We start from the raw sequence: 24,910 nt of genomic DNA, 5'->3' as shown, positions 1-24,910 counted from the left end.
AATTACTCCCTTGACCAGTGCATCAGAGGAAGATAGAGGCATCATCACAATGGCTGATGCTTTCTTGTGAACATGCTTCTCTCTGTACCCAGCTCATTGTACATCCTCACATTGCAAATAGGGGAGAGACTTCTAGGTGGAGCAAGAGAGTTTTCTGTCATTTGTTTTTTTCCACTGGAGCTCCCGTTTAAGTCTTAAAATAGAAAAGTATGTTCATATTGCAGAAATACAATTGTTTGTCCTGTCCACGATTTTTTGTCCCCAAAGCTTACATAATATCAGTCTATATATAAACAAGATGTTAGTGAATTGGGTTCCAAAAGCAATTTCTTTATACTTTCTACATGAGTAATTACATATTGAATGGTAAGACACGTGGTTCCTGCAGGAGAATAAGTTAGTACAGAAGCTAAATGCTGTACTACAGCAAAAACCATAAATAATAGTGGAAACAATCTTTTAAATTAATAAAAACTGATTAATTGCCTAATTCTCTGAACACTAATATTTCTCAAATCTAAATTTATTATTGAAAAATACCTAACCATGCAGAACAGGCAATGGGATCGCAGTAAAGCATTCTGACTGTCATCAGTGATTATAGGAAATGTCTAGCTGAGAGTTATCTGAGGGGCGGAATACATATTGGTAAAATAACAATTCAATTTTATTGTGATTAGTAGACCTAAATGTAACATACGGAGAAAAGCACATTCAGGAAGCATATGAAAATGTGCCCGCTGTGCTAATGAGTTTACAATTTAAAGTCAACATGACAACCCCACATTTTCTTTTACTTCAGAGTGCACCTATTGTCTACGCACAGTGGGTTCAGTCATTGATTTTGTGGTATCCATGAGAATGCAGTCCACCAATCCTCTAGGAACCAGTGTGGCAGTGATGCTTGTTGTTGGTAGTGAAACCTTAAGCTGCATACTTATAAATACAGTCCTGCGCACTTGAATAATTAGTATTTTATGTTGACACTATGTCCTGTGAAATGAATGTATTAAATTGGCACAAAATAGTTTAAACTAACATTCAATGATATATGTTGTACACCCCACAAAATTAAATGATATAGGGGTATGTAAGGTGCGTACCAAAATTTGTAATTGGCATGCAGCAAGTCCATATGTAAATTAATATACAGTGCATAGCAAGGAGCAATCACTGGTGAAAAATGATATACCTGACATGCGTGTTTGGTGAAAGAAGATGTAGTTATTGCAGCACGTGTGTTATGGAGCAGTGGGATATACTTTTTTAATATGAAGAAAATGTTAATATGTAATGTGCACAGCATGACAAACTAAATATTGTGTATTTCCAACTCATGTAGCCTCACATATAGCCAATATGCATATATGTACTCGCATGCCACCAGCTAGCCAATATGCACCATGGCCAATAGGGTGCTATAGCTTCACATGCCACAATATAGTCAACATAGCCCCGTAGTTTATTAACATTTATTTATATAGTGTCAGCGTATTCCATAGTGCTTTACAATTGAGAGCAAATGTAGTAATAACACATGACTTGGTATTAACAGACAAAGAGGTAAGACAGGCTGCTCACAAGCGTACAATTTATAGAGTCAAGCCACAAGATTGTCAATCAACCACTAAAGCCTTACATGCTCCAATATTACAGCCTCATATGCCTACATAAAGTATATGTGAGATATGAATATATATGGGCATATGAGGCTTTATGACATAACCTCATGCTGTATTATTGCCTAACCTTTGCCTCCATTGTCTAAGGTACTTACTTCCCATTCAGCGGTAGCCGCTGTATGACTGGTCACAGTGTAGTAGCAGTGGCCTAGTTTAACATAGCATCACACTGCCCCTCTCCTCTCTCAACCACTACCACCTCTGCTTTTTATAAGCATGCACTGTGGTTACTTAAGGGGGGAAGGAGAGTATGATGCATACTTACTTACTGTCCCAGAATATACGGGAGGCCCCTGAATTGCTTCATTACATGGCATTGTGTAGGGCCGTTAAAGTTAGTTGTCCTCTTCACTTGGCGACATATGCCTCATTGATTTGTTTCCAGCTATCTCACTGTTAAGAAAAAATAAAAATAAGTTGACAGACCTGTGCATACATGCCTACTGTGTATTGGACTTAAAGAACAATGCCAGTTGTTTTTACTTTTTTAATTATTTTTAAAACACCCACAACTATCATGACTGTGAGGTTCTCATGTCCTGGGCACCCTCAGTTCCCACTGAACTCAACCCCTGTCTTGGCCAATTAACATCGACATCTTGGAGAACTTTGAATAAATGCAGAAAATGCTTAAAGTGTATCAAGAATACCATACAGTGTTGATACAAGTTGCTGTGCAACCCTAAATACAGCATATAAGCTTCATTTCTTCAACCTCAACTAAGCTCCTATTGCAATCTGGACATTGACATAATATGCACTGAGCGTATTGTGCAGTTCTTAGATTACTCCACATGCAGACATGCATGTTTTACTGTTGTTAGCAGATGGTACATCACACTGCAGAGGTTAATTCTGCTATACTTGATACCAAAAGAAACATAATAATTAGGCAAAATTAACCTAAAGCACTCTATAGAGATGACACTGTTAAATGTCATTTTTAAAATATATTCTTTCTTGCAGAGTAAATCATCCAGCCATAAAATAAGGTCTATTTCTACAGCAAAGAAGAATACACTAATGGGGTTCATTTTTTTTTTTTTGTTTCTTCCAGCTTTGTGACCATACGCACTATTTTCCCACTGTTGTGCCTGTTTTTATGGACACACATAAAATAATTAGCAAGATGACGTCCTATGAGAGCTGATCAGGATTGGGGACCACAGCATAGGCAGTAGAATGTTGTGGGTCTCCAGATCCTTGGCCCCAGTAACTGTTCTGTATCTTCGGGTCCAGGTTAAGAAATACAGTTCCTTACGTTGCTGGTAAATCCATATTTTTGTCTTGCGAGGTAATATCATTATTATAGTAGAGGCATGTGTATACCTTTTTTGATTTAATTCCTTCTTGACTGGAGTTAGTTTATAACCTTAATTACAGGAACAATTTTTGCATTTTTGGCTGAATCAGGACCTGATTAGGTGTTCAGGTAGCTCTAGGCTAATATGCTCATAGCGTACCCCCGCCTTCTACGCCAGGCTAGTAAGCGATAGGTAAAACTTACTCCCGACTAACGGTTAAGTTCCCGTGTTTTCGAAGCTCAGCACCACTCAGATTTTTAAAAGACTCTCAGCAATTTTGACGCTCATTTCAATTTCATTAAAAACAGAACTATATAGCAGAATGGAGACATGAACAAGCCCTTCTGAGAGTGAAAATGTGGAGGGGGAGGGGGCTGTAATGTCTATGCCTGTCTCATCCTAGTCTCTCCTATTCATTTAACCACAAGTGCCCACACAAGGATGATGACTTCAGCCTTTAACATGGGAATACATCAAGATTAAAACCTTACTACATTTTTCATTCATGTTTTCTTTTTATTTTAGAGAACAACTATGCTCTTATATCATACTTGCCAACTTTTCCTCGTTGGCTTCAGGGAGATCCCAGGGGAGGTGAGCGTGCAGGGGCAGGGCTTCACAAATCGCATCATTTTGGCCCCGCCCCTAAGATGACACAATATTTGCGTCATTAAGCCCCCCAACTTATCTATTGCAGGGGCGAGAACCGGGAGGTTGCCCTGCTCTCCTGGGAGCCCAGGAGGTCTCCCAGAAATGCAGGAGTCTCCTGGACATTCTGGGAGAGCAGGGCAAGTATGCGTTAAAGAAAAGCAGCTAATGACTCTCTAGAGACTGAAGTGTAGGCATCAATACATGGACATAGGACACAATTTCTGAACTGTGTCATAATGCCATAGATGGCGAAGCCAACCACGTCTTGTACTGGCTCAGCATCAGGGAGAATGCCAGACTTTTCAGGCAGTGAGGGAGAACACTCCTATTTCAGGGAGTCTCCCTGACATTCAGGGAAAGTTGACAAGTATGTCTTATATTTTCAAATTAATTTCTGTTTACTCCTCTCCCTGTCACAATTTTGCACCAAAATTTTGCGTCCTAGGCTGCAGCCTAGTAAGCTTATTGGATAATCAGGACCCGGCTGTGTTTGCTTAATCGGAACAACATTTTTATTTCCAAGTCTTTATTCTAACTATACATATTACTGATGTTATATATTTTTTTCAGGAAAAATAGGTTTTTTTATTTCTTACCATACTAGATTAAATATATTTTATTATATGACAATAGATAGGGACGTTTTGGCTACATCAAGATTTTGTTGATTTATTCTTCCAAGTATGGGGATACGAGATGTGTATGCTTTAATCAAGGGTTGAAGTAATTATAGGGTCAGTAAAAATGGTATGATTTTTTTTGTTTTAAATGTTTTATTTTGAAATGACAAATTGTACAAACAGAATAAATAAGCAAAACAAAATATTGAACAACATAACAATAATAAAAAGACAAAGCAAGACCAAGAGCATTGTTATTGTGTAATTTTAAACAAAATTAAACTTAAGTTAAAAGGAGAGGGTAACGGAGGGGAAGAAAGGAAAAGGGGTTAAAAGACAGAGTCTGATTAAGTTGTTGATTATAGTGTGAAGGGTCAATATAGATCACAATATTCAACAATTATGGAGTCACGCGAGTGGGGAAGGCAAATGTAATCCAGGGCTTCAATACTATTTTTTAATCAGTTTTATTTTTGCTCCAGTTTATTTTTACCAGTTTAGATGCTCCAATAGGTCTTTCTAATGTGATGCAGACAGAACCTAATATTTACTTGTACAGCAATTGCTATTGGATCCATTCTATGTGGATCTATTAATAATGCTTTGTTTGGGATGGTTTCCCTATACCTAATAGGGCCTTTCTCCCTGCATGCATGTTAGTAAAGTTTCTATTTTTGCAGATGACACTAAACTCTGTAAGGTAATAAAATCAGAGCAAGATGTAGCTTTTCAACAGAGGGACTTAAATAAACTGGAGGATTGGGCGGCCAAATGGAATATGAGGTTTAACATAGATAAATGTAAGGTTATGCATTTAGGGATCAAAAACAAGAACGCAATCTATAAATTAAATGAAATTAATTTAGGAGAATCTATAATGGAAAAGGATTTGGGAGTGCTCGTAGACAGTAGACTTAGCAATAGTGCTCAATGTCAAGCAGCAGCTGCAAGGGCAAATAAAGTATTGGCATGCATAAAAAGGGGCATAGATGCAAGGGAAGACAGTGTAATTTTGCCACTGTATAAATCGTTGGTAAGACCTCATCTTGAATATGCAGTACAGTTCTGGGCACCACTCTATAACAAAGATAATCTGGAACTAGAAAGGGTTCAGAGAAGGGTGACAAAATTGATAAAGGGTATGGAGTCATTAAGTTATGAGGAAAGGTTAGCCAGTTTAGGCATGTTTACTTTAGAAAAGAGGCATCTAAGGGGAGATATGATTACTATGTACAAATACATTAAGGGTCAATACAGAGATCTTTCATGGGAACTTTTTACAACAAGGACTATACACAGGACACGCGGTCACCCCCTATGGTTAGAGGAGAGGAAATTTCACAACCAGCAAAGGAAGGGGTTTTTTACAGTAAGCGCAGTCAAGATATGGAATTCATTGCCAGGGAAGGTTGTGATGGCAGATTCAATAGATATGTTTAAGAAAGGGTTAAACAAATTTTTAGCGGAAAAGTGTATCCAGGGATACGACCGTTAATTAAAATGAAGGATAGTAGTGGATATAGGGTAAAAATAGGACTGCAATATTTAGTCTAGGGAGATTTTCACAATTGAAACAGATTGGCGGTTGCTTAATCTGGATCAATTTCAAATATAAGTGCAGGATCGCAGGAGATCCAAAATAGGTTGAACTTGATGGACTGGTGTCTTTTTTTCAACCTTATCAACTATGAGTACTGTCATGTACTTCTGCTTCTACAGTCATGAGTAAATGATCCCCTTTTGAAATATGATTTCTTATTAGTATTATAAAAACAAACACGTGCCCCCCCTGTCATACTCCACTTTTGACTGCTCATGTATTTCCAGTCTATCCCTTTATATACTGCAAAAATACTCTATAGGAGGTTTCAGTGAGCTGTCTAATACGGTTTCAAGCTAAGTATTTTTAAAGAACGTTGTGCTAGAGTCCCACCTATCAAACATTATCTGTACTGAATATTTTTACTACTTTCATTTTCTTGCAGCTTTATTTTCTATGTATTATTTTTTCCCCTGACAATCGATGTCCTTTCCTAAGCTTATTTTATAACACATTTCCATTTTTATTGGCAGCTGTTTCTAAATGCTTTACCCCAAGACAGAAGCCAATGGATAAGTAAAACGGTGCAGTTAAGAACACGGTATAAAAAGATTAAGGAAATAGTAAGTGATATTTCCACTAATATCCAGTGCTGCCTTGTAACAGTGTTCATTTGAAGGAAATGTGATGATGTTCTGTTTTCCCTTAATTTAGCATATTACAAATCCCCGGAAAGCTGCTGGACAGCAAGACTTAATGATAAATAATCCATTGTCACAGGATGAGGGGGTAAGTAGACGTTACTGTAATGCTTGTTAATGTAAACTCTTCCTACCAACCAGGGGTGTACTCAGTCGCTGGCCCCATAACACCATTTGAGGGGGTTGAGAGCTGTAATGCTGGACCATCTGTAGAGGACGTCATGTGTAGAGGCTGGCACATGTGCACTGAAGCCCTGTGTTTGAGGATTGTAGAAATCGGTTGGTCATCTTTTCTATAAGATCCAATTGCAAATTGCAAACTCTGCAGCCCCACAATGCCTCTGTATGTACACAATTGTGCTTAGTAAAAAACGCATTTCAAGGTTCACGTCCACTTCACTGTGTTTGGAAATACCGCGTGTAAAATCAGCCTGCATCTAGCTTTGCAGCCTGGTGCTTACTCTGCACGAACGATGGAAACAGTAAAAAGTCACTTCAGAGTCCAAGCTACTACCATGCTAAGATTGTCCCCTTCATTTATTTAATTCCTGAACTACTTCTTAGTTTAGCCTCAGATGTTGCTTAAATTATTCAGAAGAATCAGGGGACATCATAACTGTCTTTATGACATGTTCACTTATTTTAGCTTTTGAATACATTGGTTGAATACCACCATGTTGTGCTTTTCCACAGAAGTGCACACCATAATAAAAATAGGAGCAATCCCTAGGACTTCAGAGGTGGTGGAAAATGTAATTCCTGTGCATGCTCTGGTATAGCAGGGAACTCCCTGTAAATATGACCTCTCCACACCTTTATTCATATAATTATGTACCATAAATCTGGATTCTGCACTTTAGTACAAAATAGGCGATTTCAAAAGCTTAATCGGCATTTCAGCAAGGAACTCCCTCAACTCCTACCATTTACTGGCGCAAAATTTTTCAGCTCTTAGACCCCCTCTCTGGTGGCCGATGGTGTATTTCAGATCTCGGACTATTCTTTGAATGAGATGTGTTTCCTAGGTGCACTTTGACATAAAGGCATGCTTTGACCAATGTGACACATGTAATAAAGACAGTCCTAGTGTCCAGTTTTCAAATATGAACACACATACCTCCTGCCAGCGGGACAGATGCCGTGTTCATGTCACGATGGGGGCGTGGCCGTGCCCCAAAAGGACTGCCTAGCGCTGTAAAGTGATAGGCTGCCCATTAGATACCTCCCTTCCTTCAACATTCACACCCGCATGACAAATATGTCCAGCAGGCGGGACAGAGCCCTGGGATTTGGACTGTACCACTGAAATCGGTACAGTTGGGAAAAATGCTCACAGCACACGCACACTCTCTAATTCCCAAATCACCAAGCACAGTGACAGCAGCAGCCCATTCTCCCATCATGTCAATCTTCAGATATTCATACAGCACACTGCCTCCACATTATGGGGGTAATTCAGTTGGCCGCGTTACTGCCGAATGTAACGCGGTCTGCACACTATTACCGTTACTACAGTAATAGTGCACATTATTTCCGTTACTACAGTAATAGTGCACATTGTTACCGTTACTACAGTAATAGTGCACATTATTACCGTTACTACAGTAATAGTGCACATTATTACCGTTAGTATGGTGATCTTTAACGCTGATTTCTGCTTGTGGCTCAGAAATCCAGGTTACAGTTACTATATTAACGGTAATACTATTTAGTGCCGCATTATTCCTAGAATAACGTGGCCGAATTGAATAGGCCCCATTCTCTTTAAAAAATTAAAACAACAAATAAAACCACTGTTGGCCTATGATTTTGATTCACAAACAGGCATGTGCCTAGTTTGTTTGCTGCCTGAGGCGGCACCATTCACTGTCAGAAACATTTGTTGTGTCCCTTAATTTTGCTGCTCTCAACCTTCGTTTAATAGCGATACATGTATGTAAAACCTATTCATGTATTTTCCACCACATCAGTATGGTACAGCCCATTTAAAAAGTGATTTTTGACATTTTTTTATGTGGTTGCAGTTCACTTTATACAAGGATTACTGAACATGACCAGAAGCTGTTGTATAGTTAATAATAATAGATTATTAGAACATCAAATAATGTAGCCCTTTAAGGGCCAGTGAGATCCTGTGATCTTGTGTTATCTGATTAGCCATCACTACTCTTTAATGTGGCTGCAAGCTGTGTTTAATGTCTCTTCAGATAATGATAATTAAAATAATGAAGTCTTCCAGTCATAATTTATATTAAATATCCAATGTTTAATTTCTAGAGTCTCTGGAATAAATTTTTTCAAGATAAAGAGCTCAGAGCAATGGTGGAGCAAGATGTTAAAAGAACGTATGTATTTGCATTTTCAATTATTGTAGTTATTTAATAGTTAAACAATATAGCATGCTAAGTATTGTATTGTACATCCCTTTCTGACTATTAGCAAATAATTACCACTGGAATCGTGTTAATCTCTCTGCACCAAACCCAAGTCATTTCTGAATGGTAGTATGTTCACTTAGGCAAGATCTGTTCTGGATTGTTGGTAACTGTGACATCATAATGAAATGGGAGCAGCATAATAATAATGTTGCACTATCATGAGCAGATGGACACTTTTGTTAAGCAGCCATTAGGTATGTATATTTAGTTTTTCAGAAATCCATGTGTACAGTTATTACAGTTATCACAAGGATAGAAAGAAGGTACTCCCTAGAATTTTTTTCTGCTGGTTAAGGTTTTTCTTTTTTAAATTAAGTTATATGTACTTTTGACACCTTTTTTTAGAATAGCAGTGAAGTTTCATATTTTTTAGATAAATATGTTGTATTTAAATAACAGATTATAAAAGCAGTCCGTGTTCTGCAGAAGTGTCCATTCTGGAAAGTATTTGCTTACTAATTTTTTATGTCAGTGAGACTTTGTTTCATTTTACTGAAAAAAAAAAAGGTTTTTTTTTCTGAGAATGAGCCAAAGACATTTTTAGTTCTGCAGTTTAATTTACCCCCATAGTCTCTGTAATGCCATACAGGACATCCGTTTATGTTACAATTGTATAGAAATATAATTTGAAAAAATAAATCATTACGTCCCAGTAGAGGAAATAACAAGGATTTCTAGAGAGAGATATATCTCTGTAAGATGAATAGTAAAAATAGTATAATTTTAATCATAATTGTAAATATAACTGGAATATCTCACATGGTTTATTAGGTACAGTTGAAGTGACTGTTCTGTATAACAATTTAGTTTAAAAAGTGATATTTCCAGTGCTTTCCAAATGAAGTTGATAAATATTGCTTAGCATTCATATTGTAAATGGGTCTTTTCAGGTTTCCTGAAATGCAGTTCTTCCAGCAGGAGAATGTGAGAAAAATCCTTACCGATGTACTTTTCTGTTATGCAAGAGAAAATGAGCATTTGCTTTATAAGCAGGTAGGATATATATTATACCTATAGAATGCATTGTCTTATTGATTATTGCTGTACAGTACATTATGTGAAATATGAAACACTTTGTTTCCTTAATGGGATCAATAGAGATAAATGTGAAAAATAATTATGTACATTTGCAATCTTTGCTTTCTCATTATTCTATGCTAAGCTATTCTACAGCATCCCTTTCTTTTTACTACCTACAGAAGATACCTTCATCATTACAACTACCCCTAATAGACCTTTACATTTGGGAATTTTTAATTTACAAACATATAGACTTAAAGGCGCAAATGATCTTCTTGTGGTACACACCTGATAATAGATATAACATACGTTCAAATTTTAGACAACTACCCTTGAGTATACATTATAGCCGGATTGTTCTTCAGACAAGCAATCTGTATTAATACTGTATGTCACGAATGCCCAGTCTGTCCCAGATACAGCAATCTGAACAGCTGGCCGGGACTGGTGTTACCTTAGTTAATTAACAATGAATACACCTTTTCTGCCACTACAAAGGATTTATTATGGTGCCCTTACGTTCACCAGAACCACTTATTAATGTTTCACACTTAAATCACATACACATGTAGCATGAGTCTACCTGGGCTTCGTAAGTTCACAAACAATCACGGAGAGTACTGTTATGTACGTCTAGTCGCTATTCAATGAAGATTGTCCACTTCAAATAGTGTGGTTCCAACTCACAATGCGGTTTAATAGCAAAAAGTAGCAAAGTAACAATTCAATAAAATAAGTACAGCTGATTAGATTCGCAGGCGCTCTGGATCCAGCATACAGTCATTCAGTCCTGAAGTCTGTAGTCAAAAAGACTGACTGTGGGTCCCAGTGCTCCTGCTTATATACAGTTGGTGTTACATTGAAACATGATCATAACATCAAACATAATAGTGATGATTTGGCATGTTTGCATAGGTTCAGGCTTCAGGACAGTCCAATGAAATGCAGGTCATTGGTCAGTTCAAACGATGCCCTCCAAGGGTGAGGGTCAGCTCTCCAACAGATGCATACTAATCTTCCCACCGAAGAGCTAGTTCAAACTGGTCTATTTGCATTACACACACAATACCATTGTGATCATTTATTTCCTATAATCCATAACTTGCATACGCAAGGAGCGATGTCTTAGACAATAGAACCGGACGTCTGCGGATAAATAGGAGATTAGAATGATACTAGACATGATATGCTTCCTGTATCCTGAACCTTAGATCTCACTAAAGTATACTTAACATTAATATATTTAACTATAAACTCTGCTATATTTGATCATAAATGACTATAAATGTGTTGGAACTATTTTAAAGTTAACTAATTACAAGTGAATGTGTAAGTCTAAATGTGTGTACAAGAGTTTGCACGTGTTGTGGTTAAATACACCCTTCCACGCCGTAGCGTGCTATTTGCATATTTTCAGACAAAGACAATCAGATTGATAGATATTAATTTGAAACGACTATATCCAATTATTTGACTTCAACAGCACGCTAGATGAAATATGTTTAATCTGAAAAATGTTTCCAAGGCTTATTTACAAAAAGGTAATAAACAGACATACAATAGGTTTTGCACAAAAGAGTTTCAGAAAATAAAATAGTTCACCATTTGACGTGTGAGGAATACACATTGAGGAGAAAGGCACATTTCAAAAGAACCATTTGATGTCTAAGAGCAGAAGATTTTAAACCCTTTTTTCCTCAACGATAGTTTACAACTTTGGGTTCAAACTTCCCCAAGACCCTTATCTATCCTGGGCCTGGCTAGTTTCAAAAGATTACTGGTACTTGCATAAGTTCAAACTCATGTCATCTAGCAAAGCACACGTTGAGATTATATTACAAGGTTACATACAAAATACATTGTCATACATGAATAGCAATCAGTCATTAGATATACTACATAGTCGCCACACTGTTCATTTTATTAACTTGCACTTTGTTTTTATCGCCAGAACTTCTAATATACCTATAAAACCCACCAAAACGGTGATTGTAGCACCATGGCTTGGTGAAAGCTACAATGTGAGGTCCTCTTGAGTTGTCAGATTCCGCTGCTCCTACTATTAACAGGGAAACTGCAGCAGGTATAACCAGAATCTTTGACATCTTAGTGGTCCCATTATAATGGTAAGGGGTTCATAAGACCCTGTTCTATTATACTAAAATAGTACAAAATGTAAGTAAAGCAAAAGAGTTGTAAAATTTAATTTGATTGAAATACAACCTTTCTCACACCTATTTAATAAAAAAATATATATTTTTATTACACAGGCTAATTCAGTCATGGTAAAATAATCAAAATCAAACTCAAACTGCTCACTTGGAGCCCTGCTGCAAAATTACTGATGAATTCACTGGGAGTGTCAATAGCTACTCAGTCAATCACAAGCATGCTAGCTGATTTTGATTGGCTGAGCGGCTAATTACGCTCCTGGTCAATTGAAGACTGGGAGTCTCATCATTCAACTTTGTGCTTTATTTCATGTGGATTTTTGTTTTAGTCCTACTGGATTATAAAGAAATAAGACTTCTCATTGGGTGGTAAATATGATAGTGAGTATATATGGATAGATATTGTGACAAATATTCTAGAATAGTGTTTCTGGGCAGATGTGTTTCTCCCTTTTTTCTGACCTATATGTTTTAAAAATCCCAGGGAGATTGTTTTCTGTGGGAAGGAGCTTCTCAAAAGAGTGTGTTCAGCTTTAGGGAAAAGCAGGTAAGGGTCCCTAGGGTGTAATTAGAGAGAGAAGGGTGGGCTCCATTTACAAGTCCATGTCTGGGTCTTTTGTTCTGCCAATCTGACAGTAGACTGGTTAATGGTTGCACCTGTGAGAGGTGTTTAAAGAGATGTCCGATCAGTCTCAGCCTTTGCTCTGTCTGAGGGAAGAGACTGCAGATTCTCTAAAAGAGAAAGCCTGATATTGGTTGTAAGTAAATATATGTGCTGGAAGTGCTTATGTTTTTGTTTAGTTTGATAGGCAGGAATGACATATGTTTAGCTATAGCCAGATAAGTAAGGTGTTTATTTTGAGGTTTTCTTTTCTTTCTCTGCTTAATAAAACTGGCTGAGACCAAAACCTTGGACTTCTCTGCTGCTGTACACTACCAGGCTTGTCAGGGAGTCATTTATTTCAGTAAATCTTCAATTGACCCTCTGTGTAAGTTTGTACATTCTTCTACTACTGTAGTATAGTGGACTGGGGTCTTACAGTCCAGTTACCATTAAACTGGAATCCTGTAAGTTGTATCTTTATTTTGTGTAATGGTACAATAATTAATTTTTTCTCCCTCCTCTTGTGTCTGTCCTTCAATTCAGCTTCTGGCCTGTGATCGCCCCTTCCTCATCACCTACCTCCCACCTCACATCCATTGCTTGTTTGAAACTTTTGTGTTGTTTAAGTGATGCATGCTTAGTGGAGTACTTGATCTATAGTGTAAGATTTTATACCTTGTACCGGATCTCTTGTAATGTACTAAAAAGTATGATTATGTTTCATGGTGTATTGTGCTTACAGCTGCGCTGCGACACAGTACACTTGAATGTAATGTATCATGTATGTTTTTTGTACCTTTATACAAAATATTTTGCATTACCCCACACAGCTCTGGTAGTCTCTATAAAGGAAGTGTGCATACTGGGTTTTTTTTGTTGTTTTTTTTGCGTGACCCCATGCTTGTTATCTTCCATCCTCTTGGTGAGACTGGAACAGGGATTGTACACTCGTGGCCAAAAGTTTTGAGAATGACATAAGTATTGGTCTTCACAAAGTTTGTTGCTTCAGTGTTTATAGACCTTTTTGTCAGATGTTACTATGGTATACTGAAGTAAAATTACAAGAATTTCATAAGTGTCAAAGGCTTTTATTGACAATTACATTGCAATTCGTCCTGGCATGCTGTCAATCAACTTCTGGGCCACATACTGACTGATGGCCGCCCATTCTTGCCTAATTAATGCTTGGAGTTTGTCAGAATTTGTGGTTTTTGTTTGTCCACCCGCCTCTTGAGGATTGATCACAAGTTCTCAATGGAATTAAAGTCTGGGGACTTTCCTGGCCATGGACCCAAAATTTCGATGTTTTGATCCCTGAGCCACTTAGTTATCACTTTTGCCTTATGGCAAGGTGCTCCATCATGCTAGAAAAGGCATTGTTCATCACCAAACTGTTGTTGAATGGTTGGGAGAAGTTGCTCTTGGAGGATGTTTTGGTACCATTCTTTATTCATGGCTGTGTTCTTAGCCAAATTTGTGAGTGAGCGCACTCTTTTGTTCTCAGGATGCTTTACTGTTGGCATGACACAGGACTGATGGTAGCGCTCACCTTTCCTTCTCTGGACAGATGCCCCAAACAATCTGAAAGGGGATTCATCAGAGAAAATGACTTTACCCCAGTCCTCAGCAGTCCAATCATTGTACCTTTTGCAGAATATCAGTCTGTCCCTGATGTTTTTCCTGGAGAGAAGTGGCTTCTTTGCTGGCCTTCTTGACACCAGGCCATCTTCCAAAAGTCTTCACTGTGAGTGCAGATGCACCCACACCTGCCTGCTGCCATTACTGAGCAAGCTCTGTACTGGTGGTGGCCCAATCCCGCAGTTGAATAAACTTTAGGAAATGGTCCTGGCGCTTGCTGGACGTTCTTGGGCGCCCTAAAGTCTTCTTCACAACTATTGAGCATCTCTCCTTGAAGCTCTTGATGATACGATAATTGGTTGATTTAGGTGCAATCTTACTAGCAGCAATATCCTTGCCTGTGAAGCCCTTTTTGTGCAAAGCAATGATGACTGCACGTGTTTCCTTGCAGATAACCATGGTTAACAGAGGAAGAACAATGATTTCAAGCACCACCCTCCTTTTAAAGCTTCCAGTCTGTTATTCTAACTCAGTGTTGGCTAACCTGTGACACTCCAGGTATTGTGAAACTACAAGCCCCAGCATGCTTTGCCAGTATATAGCAACTTATTGCTGGAAGGGTATACTGGGACTTGTAGTTTCACAACTCCTGGAGTGTCACAGGTTAGCCAAGACTGTTCTGACTCAATCAGCATGACAGAGTGATCTTCAGCCTTGTCCTCATCTACACTCTCACCAGTGTTAACAAAAGAATGATTGACCTCATGTCAGCTGGTCCTTTTGTGGCAGGGCTGAAATGCAAGAAATGCTGCTTTTGGGATAAAGTTTACTGTCATTGCAAAGAGGAACTTTAAAATGAATTGCAATTCATCTGATCACTCTTCAAGACATTCTGGAGTATATGCAAATTGTCATCATAAAAACTGAGGCAGCAGACTTTGTGAAACATAATATTTGTGTCATTTTCAAAACTTTTGCCCATGACTGTGAGGTGATCATACTTTACTCATATCCAATCATGTGACGCAACTTTGAACAGGACTACTACTTCAGTATTTGCTTGCTGATGGCTTTAAATTATGTTGTCATCCAGTGATACACTAACCCCTTTTAACAATTTGCATTCTTTTTGGTATTTTAAATTATATTAAGCAATTTGCCAAATGTATGATCCTTATACGTCAAAAACCATTCTATAAAATGAAAGCACTCACTTTGTTTCTTTAGTTTAACAGTTATATCTGCTAAAAAGTAGTTGTAATGATTCCTTGTCTGACAATGGCTTTGATTGGTTGTATACAAATTATAATCTTCATCTTTCTCCAATATCCTTCACCCATCATTACTGTGTTTCAAACTTCCAGAGTGAATAGAGGGTGTGGTTGTAACTAGTATTCTAGTATTTGTAGGTAACATAATGACTACTGTTGTGATCGTGTTTTTTAGTACTGATCAGTGTAAGCTTTCCCAATGCGTTTTCCTGCATAAATGCAAAACATAGAACACTATATACAGGGCAGGCCGGGCTGGGGGACAGGGGGGCATCCGTTCTCCGGGCCAGTCCCATAGTGGGCTACCTTGAGCTGGGTCACTGGGCCACCTGCATTTGTTTTGCCTTTAAAATGTTCCTAATAGGCTACCAAGTCGAGTCTTGCCCCCTGAGCTAAAATTTGCCAGCCCTCCCCTGACTCTATAATCCTAAAATGGAACACAAACAGAACATTGGTAATGCTGCAAGTGGTTTGTAGAGTCAGAACCATGTACATACTTTTACAAGCGTTAAAAATGATAGTATAATGCATTTGATAAATACCAGTGAGTATGAGCCTTAAAGGAACCAGGTGGGTGCCTTCATTAAGTAAAATGATGAATGGTGCATTAAGGGTTATAGATAGGTAAGCGCTACCCCTTGCTAATGCTAACATTACAAACAATGGTTTGTAGCGTTAGAACCGTTTACATCTGTTTTATGAGCATTTAAAGGTAGTAGAATGCAGGTAATAAACTCCAGTGATTATGAGCTCTAAAAGAGCCTGGCAGGTGCCTTCATTAAATAATGTGATGAAGATTGCATATGGGTCATAAATAGGTAAGTTGTCTCAAAGTAAAATTTTACTGCTAGTGAACTTGTGGGGTTACGAGGAAGAATTGACATTCCTGGAAGTTACACAAAAAAGCATATGCGAATAAAGCAAAAAGAGGCCAGGGGCAAGCTGGGCTGGGGGGGGGGGGGGGGGCAGCCTGTGCTGGAGGGATAGGAGGGCATCTACCCCCTGAGCTGATCCCATAGTGGGCCACCTTGGCTGGGTCACTGGGCCACCTGTATTTTTTTTCCTTTAAAATGTTCCTAATAGGCTACTGAGGTGAGTCTTGCCCCCCGGGCTAAACTTTGCCATCCCTCCCCTGAAAGAGGCATATACTAAACCAGTATTAGAAAAGCTGGCACAGAACTTTTTATATTAAACAGCCATCAAAGTTTTGAAGAAACATAGGGAGTCTGCTAGCAGAGTCTCATTTTCAAGTTAATGCCGTTTTTGTATTAGTTTTCGACAGAGAACATTGGGAAAAGACACTAAAGAACTTTGTAAAATCAAATTACGTTAACTAAGCAATAAACAAGTTAGGAAATGCATATTTCCTAGCTATGTTAACTGCAATGTGAAAACGAATCGTCAAGCCAAATAAAAATTAATGGTGAGCTATTTTTTTTTTCTTTAATAAATTTGCTTGGTCGTAATTATTCAACGGTGTCCATTCCAACAGCGTTAAGTGAATACACCCCAGGCACGCCAAGCATTGAAGTGGGAAACCGTGTATAATTTTAAACAAAGTCTGTCATTTACTGAACTAGAAAGTAATATTATTACTGGGTAAGAATTAAAACAGCTTAATTACCCCCTGCTTGGGTTTGATAACTTGAAGATGCCTTACAGAGAAATAACACCTTTCTGCATAAGGAATGAATATTTAACTTGATAACATTTAAAAGAAGAGAAAAACTTAAGTCTCCTCACAAGCTGTTAAAGCCATTATTTTGGAGTAGGTGACACCCCGTTTAACATAGACCATATTGTTAATAGTTATGGGGTTTTATTGAATTAATGAGACTGTTATCATGTAGTAGAATGTCTTGCTGAGTTAATTGAAACTGCATAGATTACATAAATGGTATTAATGAACTTTGACTGCCTGATGCTCCAGCTTTAATAAAGACTGCTTGGTGGGCTAAATGAACATAGGCATATAAAGAACAGGTTCAATTTTGCGAGCCTACAGGCTGTTGACAAACAAACAAACTTTACCTCTACTTTACCTCTTCTTTTTCTTCTTTTCTTTTTCTGTGTTTAGAAATGTTCGCCAATATAGCAATGAAAGTAACGTGCAGCATAGGATCTTTTTTTAATATGCCTGCCAAATTGGCATTGGCACTTAGTAATGCTCCTACTGATTAACAAAATGTTAGTACTTCCTTTGTTAAGTTTTCCAGTATTCAAGCAATGATAATATTAATGTCATCATCTTTTGGTTACTGATGGTTGGCCACCGTTCTGTCAAGACAAGTGGACCATGTGGCTCTGTTGAGCTATCTCTGGAACCTATGATGTCAGCTCAGGTCATGTTAATAACTCAGCCAAAAGTATCTTCATGGTGCCGGTGCTCACAAAGAGACCCGGTATTTATAAATAATTAAGAAAAGGGTTTCATTTTCTTTAAGTACTATTCTTCCTTTAAAGATTTTTGCAGAGCTTCTTATTATTGATTTCAAAATAGCAAAGTTGAGTTTGCATACATTTGCTAAGTTTAGAATCATAAATATAAAATTCACTATGTTAGTAAATAAAAGTTAAAAAGCAACTTACCAATCTTATTCGAATTTGGAAGAAGGCTTTTCGCTACTAGGGTCTTCACTTGTAAGATTTTGCTTGATTTGGTGTCCTCTTAAGGGGGAGCAACACTTCAAAAAAGTGATGTTGCATAATTAAAATCGTTATGCTGGACTGTAACTTAATGGAACAACTTCTGGTACTTGAAATAGTATCATTTTTGACTACTAAAATACATGGTTGCAGATATTGCCACACAACTATGTCAAATGGCAGTGTATTCGTGAGGTTTCAATAGGTGTTTTCTGGCAAACATCCTTTCATACATATTGTGATTTAAACCATAGCAGTATTTATTGTGAACCCACTCGCTACTGATGGTTTTTATATATGCCTTTACTCTCTTTCAGGGAATGCATGAACTTTTGGCGCCTATAGTGTTCATACTTCACTGTGATCACCAGGCGTTTTTGCACGCAAGTGAAGCTGCACAACCAAGGTCAGGATACAGCTATGTCTTTTCAATGTTTCAAAGTGTGTGTGTGTATGTGTGTGTGTATATATATATATATATATATATATATATATATATATATACATATATGTATATGTGTATATATATATATATATATATATATATATATATATACATATATGTATATGTGCATATATATATATATATATATATATATATATATATATATATATATAATATATATATTGGCAGTATTTTTGAGCACATACATTTCGGGAACATCAAGTGTACAATGACCACAGACACCTCATATAGAACCAGCTGACTTGAAGTGATCCTGTTGCACTCATTGTGTTAACCCATACCCTGTAGTAGTAAGAGAAAGTCTATAAATCCTTTTTAATGACATGTATTCATGAACAAAAGCTTGATTTAACATAGCATTGAGATGTTAGCTTTGTTGTGAATATTTGCAATTAGCTGCATGGAGGAGAAACTTTGTTGGAAGTTCAGTAGTAGTAAAGTAAGTAGCAAATAAATATATTGATGTCACAATATGCTTAGTTTTCTGCGCATTTTTTTTTTTTTTCATGTGAGTTATTGGGACACTTACAAGCATATCCTAAGCTACATTTTTTTTTCTGTGTCCCAATTTGCTGTACATGTGAAGTAATTTCACCTAAACTCCATCTAATTCTTAATAGCAGCCTAAGTGCATCAACACTATGGAGTTTATTTTTTATATTTTTATTAAATGCATTGATGCAACATTTGCTGTTCTTGCAATATCAAGAGATTATTAAGGGGTTTTTTTTCAATCAGGCGCTCTGACCAATGTGATGACAATTGGGTGTTAGTATGTGGGTGGTTGTAACCATCAGAGTCTGCTCCTCACAGCATTGGCTAGTAAAAGTGAGTAATGCCCTCAGCAAAAGATACTTCAAAGGACTACATTAACAGAGCTGTCAGTGGTCACGAGGCTGGGAAAGATTACAGCGCCATTGCTAAAGACTTTTGTTCTCATAAATCCACAGTCAACTTGATAGTGTCGAGATGGAGAAACTCCAATACCTTTGTTAATCCTGAACCAGAAAGTTTATAGGAAACACACATATTTTGTGGACAGAAGAGACATGGGTGGAATATTGAGAAAACTGCTTTATAGATCTTACATGTGGTTTAAATTGGAAAATGTTTCAAGTCATATTTTTTTCAGGAATACGGTGCATGTTTACAAACTAGTGGATCGCAAATATTTTTGTAACCTTTTCAGAGAGAAATTGGTGCTATGGAGTTACTAGGATGAGTAAGACTATAGGAGGTATAGCGGCCACATTGTCTGTGTCCTACTACATGCTGACCCTTTATTATTAGTTTCCATTAAAAAAAAAATGATTATCTCAGACAAATATGAAAGATTTTATTTATTTAATTGAAGCAAACCTGTCCGCTCACACTGGCTTACACATCAGTTTATTGTGAGAGTTATCAAAATTTATAAAATCCATTTACATATAGGAAGTAAGGAAAATACCGGGTTGTGAATCTTCTTTAAGTTCCTTGCTTAGCTGGCAATAATAAATGCCAATGATTCTTTCCCACTGATAAATGTGTTATTTGTTGCACTATACTAACCTAAGGATTAATGATTGCCGTACGTGTTACTAAGAAAAATCTGTTTCTTATTTCATCTCTTCCAAAACAAACTACTTAAAAATAGCTTTTTTTTTTAACCTAGAAGTTATTGACATTTGTAGAAGGCAAAGTAAAGGACTTATTAATACATGTAATTTTTTTCTACAGTGATGAAATGAAAGTTCTTTTAAATCCTGATTACCTGGAACATGATGCCTAGTAAGTTAGAAACCTTTACCATGCTTAAAAATAGTCGGTTAATTACCTTATTTTACAATTGTTATTGTTTTGTACTAAATGTGACCTAGGCTTTGCCCAATGTGAGGTTTAGTAGTTGAAATAGACCTGGTAAAGTATGTCTTTGGTATAGGATAATTTTTATGGTATGGGTGAATGTGGATATAAGTTTACTTGGAACTGATACTGGGTGGCACACATGGAGTCATGCACACTGACGTCTGGCCATAAATGCAACAAATGTTAAAGTTAATGGGGCATATTCAATTGTCAGTGAGATTGTTTTGTCCCCGCAGCGGGTTTTTGCCGGCAATAGCGACCGCTTGGAGTTAGAGCAGCAGGAAAACTCATGCAAGTCAATTGCAAAAGAGGTAACGCTGCCCCCGCGCTTTAAAAATTGTGTTTGCGGGACTTTAGGAGAGTGAAGGGGAGTTTTAACGCTGTCATGTAGAAGACAAAAAAAAGATTTTGCATACATTTACATACGTTAGATTGCATTACACATTGATAATATCTACATTACAGTACTTTATTTAGCATATTTTTAACTTGAACTATTTTTTACCATGCAATCATCATACTACAGTCATATTTGTACCAAAAACATACATAAATATAATTAATTAGTGATTTATTTATTTTTTTCATTTTTGTATTTCATTATTTTTTTGCAAGAAAATCAACTTACACTAGTTAGGCATTAGTGATAAACATAAGTTTAACTTTTTTTCCACATTTTTACATGATTTCAACTACTTTTCAGAGGTTTTTTATTTTTAACACACCCCAAGGAGGTGCGAGATAAAACAGCATATTTGCCTGTTTTACCCGCCGCGTTAAAAAACAATTGAATAGCTTTTAACGCGGCTGCCTCTCGCACACCCTATACTTTCAATAGACCTTCTACTGGAGTGTGAGAGGACCGTTTCATGAAAAAAACAAACCGTAGCATTAACAATGGAATTGACTTGCGGGTAAAGTTACACGCTCTAAAAACAAAACTCGCTGACATTTGAATATGCCCCTTTTATAGAATTAGCCAGCTACATCTTCAATTACAATATATGTGATCATATTTGTAAAACATTTGTCAGATTGGGAATGAACGATTGCTTCACACTTTATAACAACGTTGGCTTTTTGTCATGTGATTATATTACACAGCTGTAAAAGAACTTCAATTCGACCAGTTCATGATGATAAAAAAATCCACCATTCCCAATCATATTATTGATTGATTTAGACATCTACATTTGATCCTATTTATGATCATTCCAACTCCTCATGATTTTTCTACAATGTGATTAAAAACGATTGGATCTGAAGATAGGATATTAATGTACATGGCCAGCTAAATAGTTTTAGGCTTAATCTAAAGTGCATTACAGCCTGACTGCATTGACCTTCTACTGTTCAGTGCAGCCCTTGTGTTTTAACACCTTCATTTCCAGATTCAGTATATAACATTCACTATCTGAAAAAATTGGACATTAAAGATGCCTCAGCTTCTAATATTTAATTTGGGTCGTGTTATTGATGTTGGAATACAAGTTGGTGAACAGCAGTAAGAGAACATTAATTGTACCTGGCCCAGCACAGTGCTAATACTGTTCTTTCCTGTTCAAAGTTTAAGAACACTGTCGTATCCAGGGAGCCATCAAAGTGTGTGGGATATTGTATTACCTGTAAGATTGTAAAGGTTATTACTACACCCACAAGAGACAGGTCCTATTCCACCACCCATGAGTAAGCGAGGGTCATCTGATGTCAAATAATTTTGTTCATGTGTTGGTTCGTCTGTAAAAGTATTGGTGGCAAGGTATTGGAGTCAGGCAGAAGGAGAGAACTGCATGGATAGGAACTAGGTTGTAGTGTGCAGGGGAGAATGTTATCCCTCCCTCTCTCCCAATTCCTTTTCTAACTACTCTGATTGGCTGCTTTATTACACAGTGGAGCTTCCCTAGCCTGAGCAGTCTTTTGTTTCTACCTGGACCCCATTGTTTGAGTTCAGTAAGGTATTTACATGTTCAGCTTATTATATTTGGTCTATAGTAATATAGATATTGTTATTCTAGTGCCTTGTTTTTAAACCTCATGGAAAGCGCAGAGCCCTGGTTTTCCTCATATGAACAAGATTCCCACAAGGTAAGAAACAAACTTCAGTGCACTGAAGGTAATATTTGTATTTCTGTATATTTTTCACTTGCATTGATTTATTTTTAGAACTACTAAGCCCAAAGTAACATCTTCTAAAAGTTCAATTTTAGTGGTAAACCACAGGCAGAAAAAATATAACCAATATAAAGTTGTCAGTGTGAAGAAATAGCTATTTATAAATTACTATGACTTCTCACACTTTCTTGCTACTGGCTTATTGTAAATAAAAATTGAATGAGTGTTACATTACTGGTTATATTCTGATAGAATAAGAACAACTGGGTTTCCAGTCTTCACTGGCTTCTGTGCTGTTGCTTGGCAATTAGTAAGCTATAAAGTGTTTAAGTAGGTTTGACACCTTTACTTTGCTACAGAATTTCCTGTCTTTAAGGCGACAATGTTTTTAGCGGAGTACTGATATGGCCTAGGGCAGAGGTGGAACTAGCGAGCTGTAGGCCCCGGTGCGAAGAGGAGGGAACTAGGACCCCCAACCCTCTGCGTCTGCCATGCAGCGGGTCCCATTATCTCCATGGGCCCTGGTGCACGGCACCTGCCACACCAATGGTAGTTCCGCCACTGACTAATGTTATTTACGTAGATCTCTATTTGGATTTTTTTTTTTGTAACGGTATTCTCTATGACTATATCAGTATTTTTGGTTGACTTCACTATTATATATATTTTATACAAGCTCTAATTTAGTGTTTCAACAGTTAAAACAAGTGTGCTAAATTCATTGGTTGACATAGAACCTATCTTGTGTACAGTTGCAGGAAGAGTTTAAAGGTGGCTACACACAGAATCGCTGAACAACAGGATTAATGGGCAATTTGGACACACTCCTAGACTCATGCGTCCAAATTGGACGTGATGCAGCACACAAGCTAATAGCTCTGTCTTTCCATTTACACTTTTCAACATACTCATTACTCAATTAATTTAGAGTTTAGATACTATTATTATGAGGAGTAGCACAGCCAATTACCTAATATTGCAGGCATGTGGGCAACTTCAGAGTCTTACAGGGCTTTGGGTAAAAAAATAAAACATATTATTCTGCTATGAGGCCAACATAATTTTTTTCACTGTCCCACTCTCATGTATTTCATTGCTGTCTGTGTAGACATAGGTGTTTATTTAGGGTGTGCATCCAGGGAACCATAGAGAGGGATACTCTGTGCCACAGCTCGTCACTGGAGGGATGTGTCTAGAACAGCCTAGGGTGTTTAGAAGTGCTCCCAGATCATATTACACCACAGTAGTGCACCCGTTCATATTTTACCACAGTTGTGCCCCCAATTCATAATATGCTAAACAGTAGTGCCCCGACTTCATAATATGTCACACAGTAGTGTCCCCACTTCATAATATGCCACACAGTAGTGCCCCTACTTCATATTATGCCACACAGTAGTGCCCCAATTCATATTATGCCACACAGTAGTGCCCCCAATTCATAATATGCCACACAGTTGTGCCCCCAATTCATAATATGCCACACAGTAGTGCCACCAATTTCAAATATACACACATTATCACTTATATTAATAAAACATATTTTAACTATGTGCAACTCGCCTCTGGAGCCAGCACCCCACATTCAGACCTCTTCAGTACTACAAGGAGCTGTTGCAGCCCGGCATGCGCAGAGGCTCTGTTTCAGCTATCTTGTATATTCAGAGAGAAGCTGCCATAGAGCTGTGGCTGTGCTCCCAACTTTACTGCAGCTGTACATTAGGGTGTGCCTATGTCTGTAGACCGCATCAATGATCTCTACCTGTGCCAATTCTCCTATGATTTTCTCATATTGTTTTCCGTTTGAAATGCAACAGGAATTTTTACAATAATTTTTTAACACTGGAAGTATAAAGCAATTGCCTTAGAATATTTTGTTGTGTGCAGCATTTAATTTATGCTTCAGAGGTCCTCTGTGTGAATTGTGAGCAGGGCCGGTGCTAGGGTCCTCGGCGCCCTAGGCATAATTTCAAAATCCCCCCCAGCACACTGCCCCGCCCCCTGGGTCTCAATGCGCCCCCCCTGGGTCTAAATGTTTCCCTCCCCTCTCTTTCCTTACCTTTAAAGGTGACTCCATAAAGATGCTCCTCGCTGCTGGTTGCCGTCCCTCACTGACACTGTCGGGCCGTGATGATGATGTCACGCCCGACAGTCAGTGAGGGGAGGGGGAGTGGAGGAGAGGAGTCGGAGGGACGGTCCGCCCCATCAGCTGTTGGAGGGGATGGCGGCGGTCGTGATCCATGGCCCCTCGCCCTTCC

At 37.8% G+C, this 24,910-nt stretch overlaps 1 protein-coding gene across 1 annotated transcript in view; it reads left to right on the top strand.

Moving 5' to 3' along the window:
* Positions 1-24,910, top strand: part of TBC1D5 (TBC1 domain family member 5) — a 317,866-nt gene that overhangs the window by 115,783 nt on the left and 177,173 nt on the right. Inside the window, exons 5-11 of the mRNA XM_075212315.1 lie at positions 6,331-6,420; positions 6,512-6,586; positions 8,776-8,843; positions 9,827-9,929; positions 18,544-18,632; positions 20,412-20,462; positions 22,556-22,625. Of these exons, the coding sequence (XP_075068416.1) occupies positions 6,331-6,420; positions 6,512-6,586; positions 8,776-8,843; positions 9,827-9,929; positions 18,544-18,632; positions 20,412-20,462; positions 22,556-22,625 (546 nt within the window). The remainder of the gene's footprint in view (positions 1-6,330; positions 6,421-6,511; positions 6,587-8,775; positions 8,844-9,826; positions 9,930-18,543; positions 18,633-20,411; positions 20,463-22,555; positions 22,626-24,910) is intronic.

This window comes from Mixophyes fleayi, chromosome 5, assembly GCF_038048845.1.
Source record: "Mixophyes fleayi isolate aMixFle1 chromosome 5, aMixFle1.hap1, whole genome shotgun sequence".
Taxonomy (NCBI): Eukaryota; Metazoa; Chordata; class Amphibia; order Anura; family Limnodynastidae; genus Mixophyes; species Mixophyes fleayi.
The sequence above is the reverse complement of the archived record's forward strand: the minus strand, read 5'-3'. Positions and strand labels throughout refer to the sequence as shown.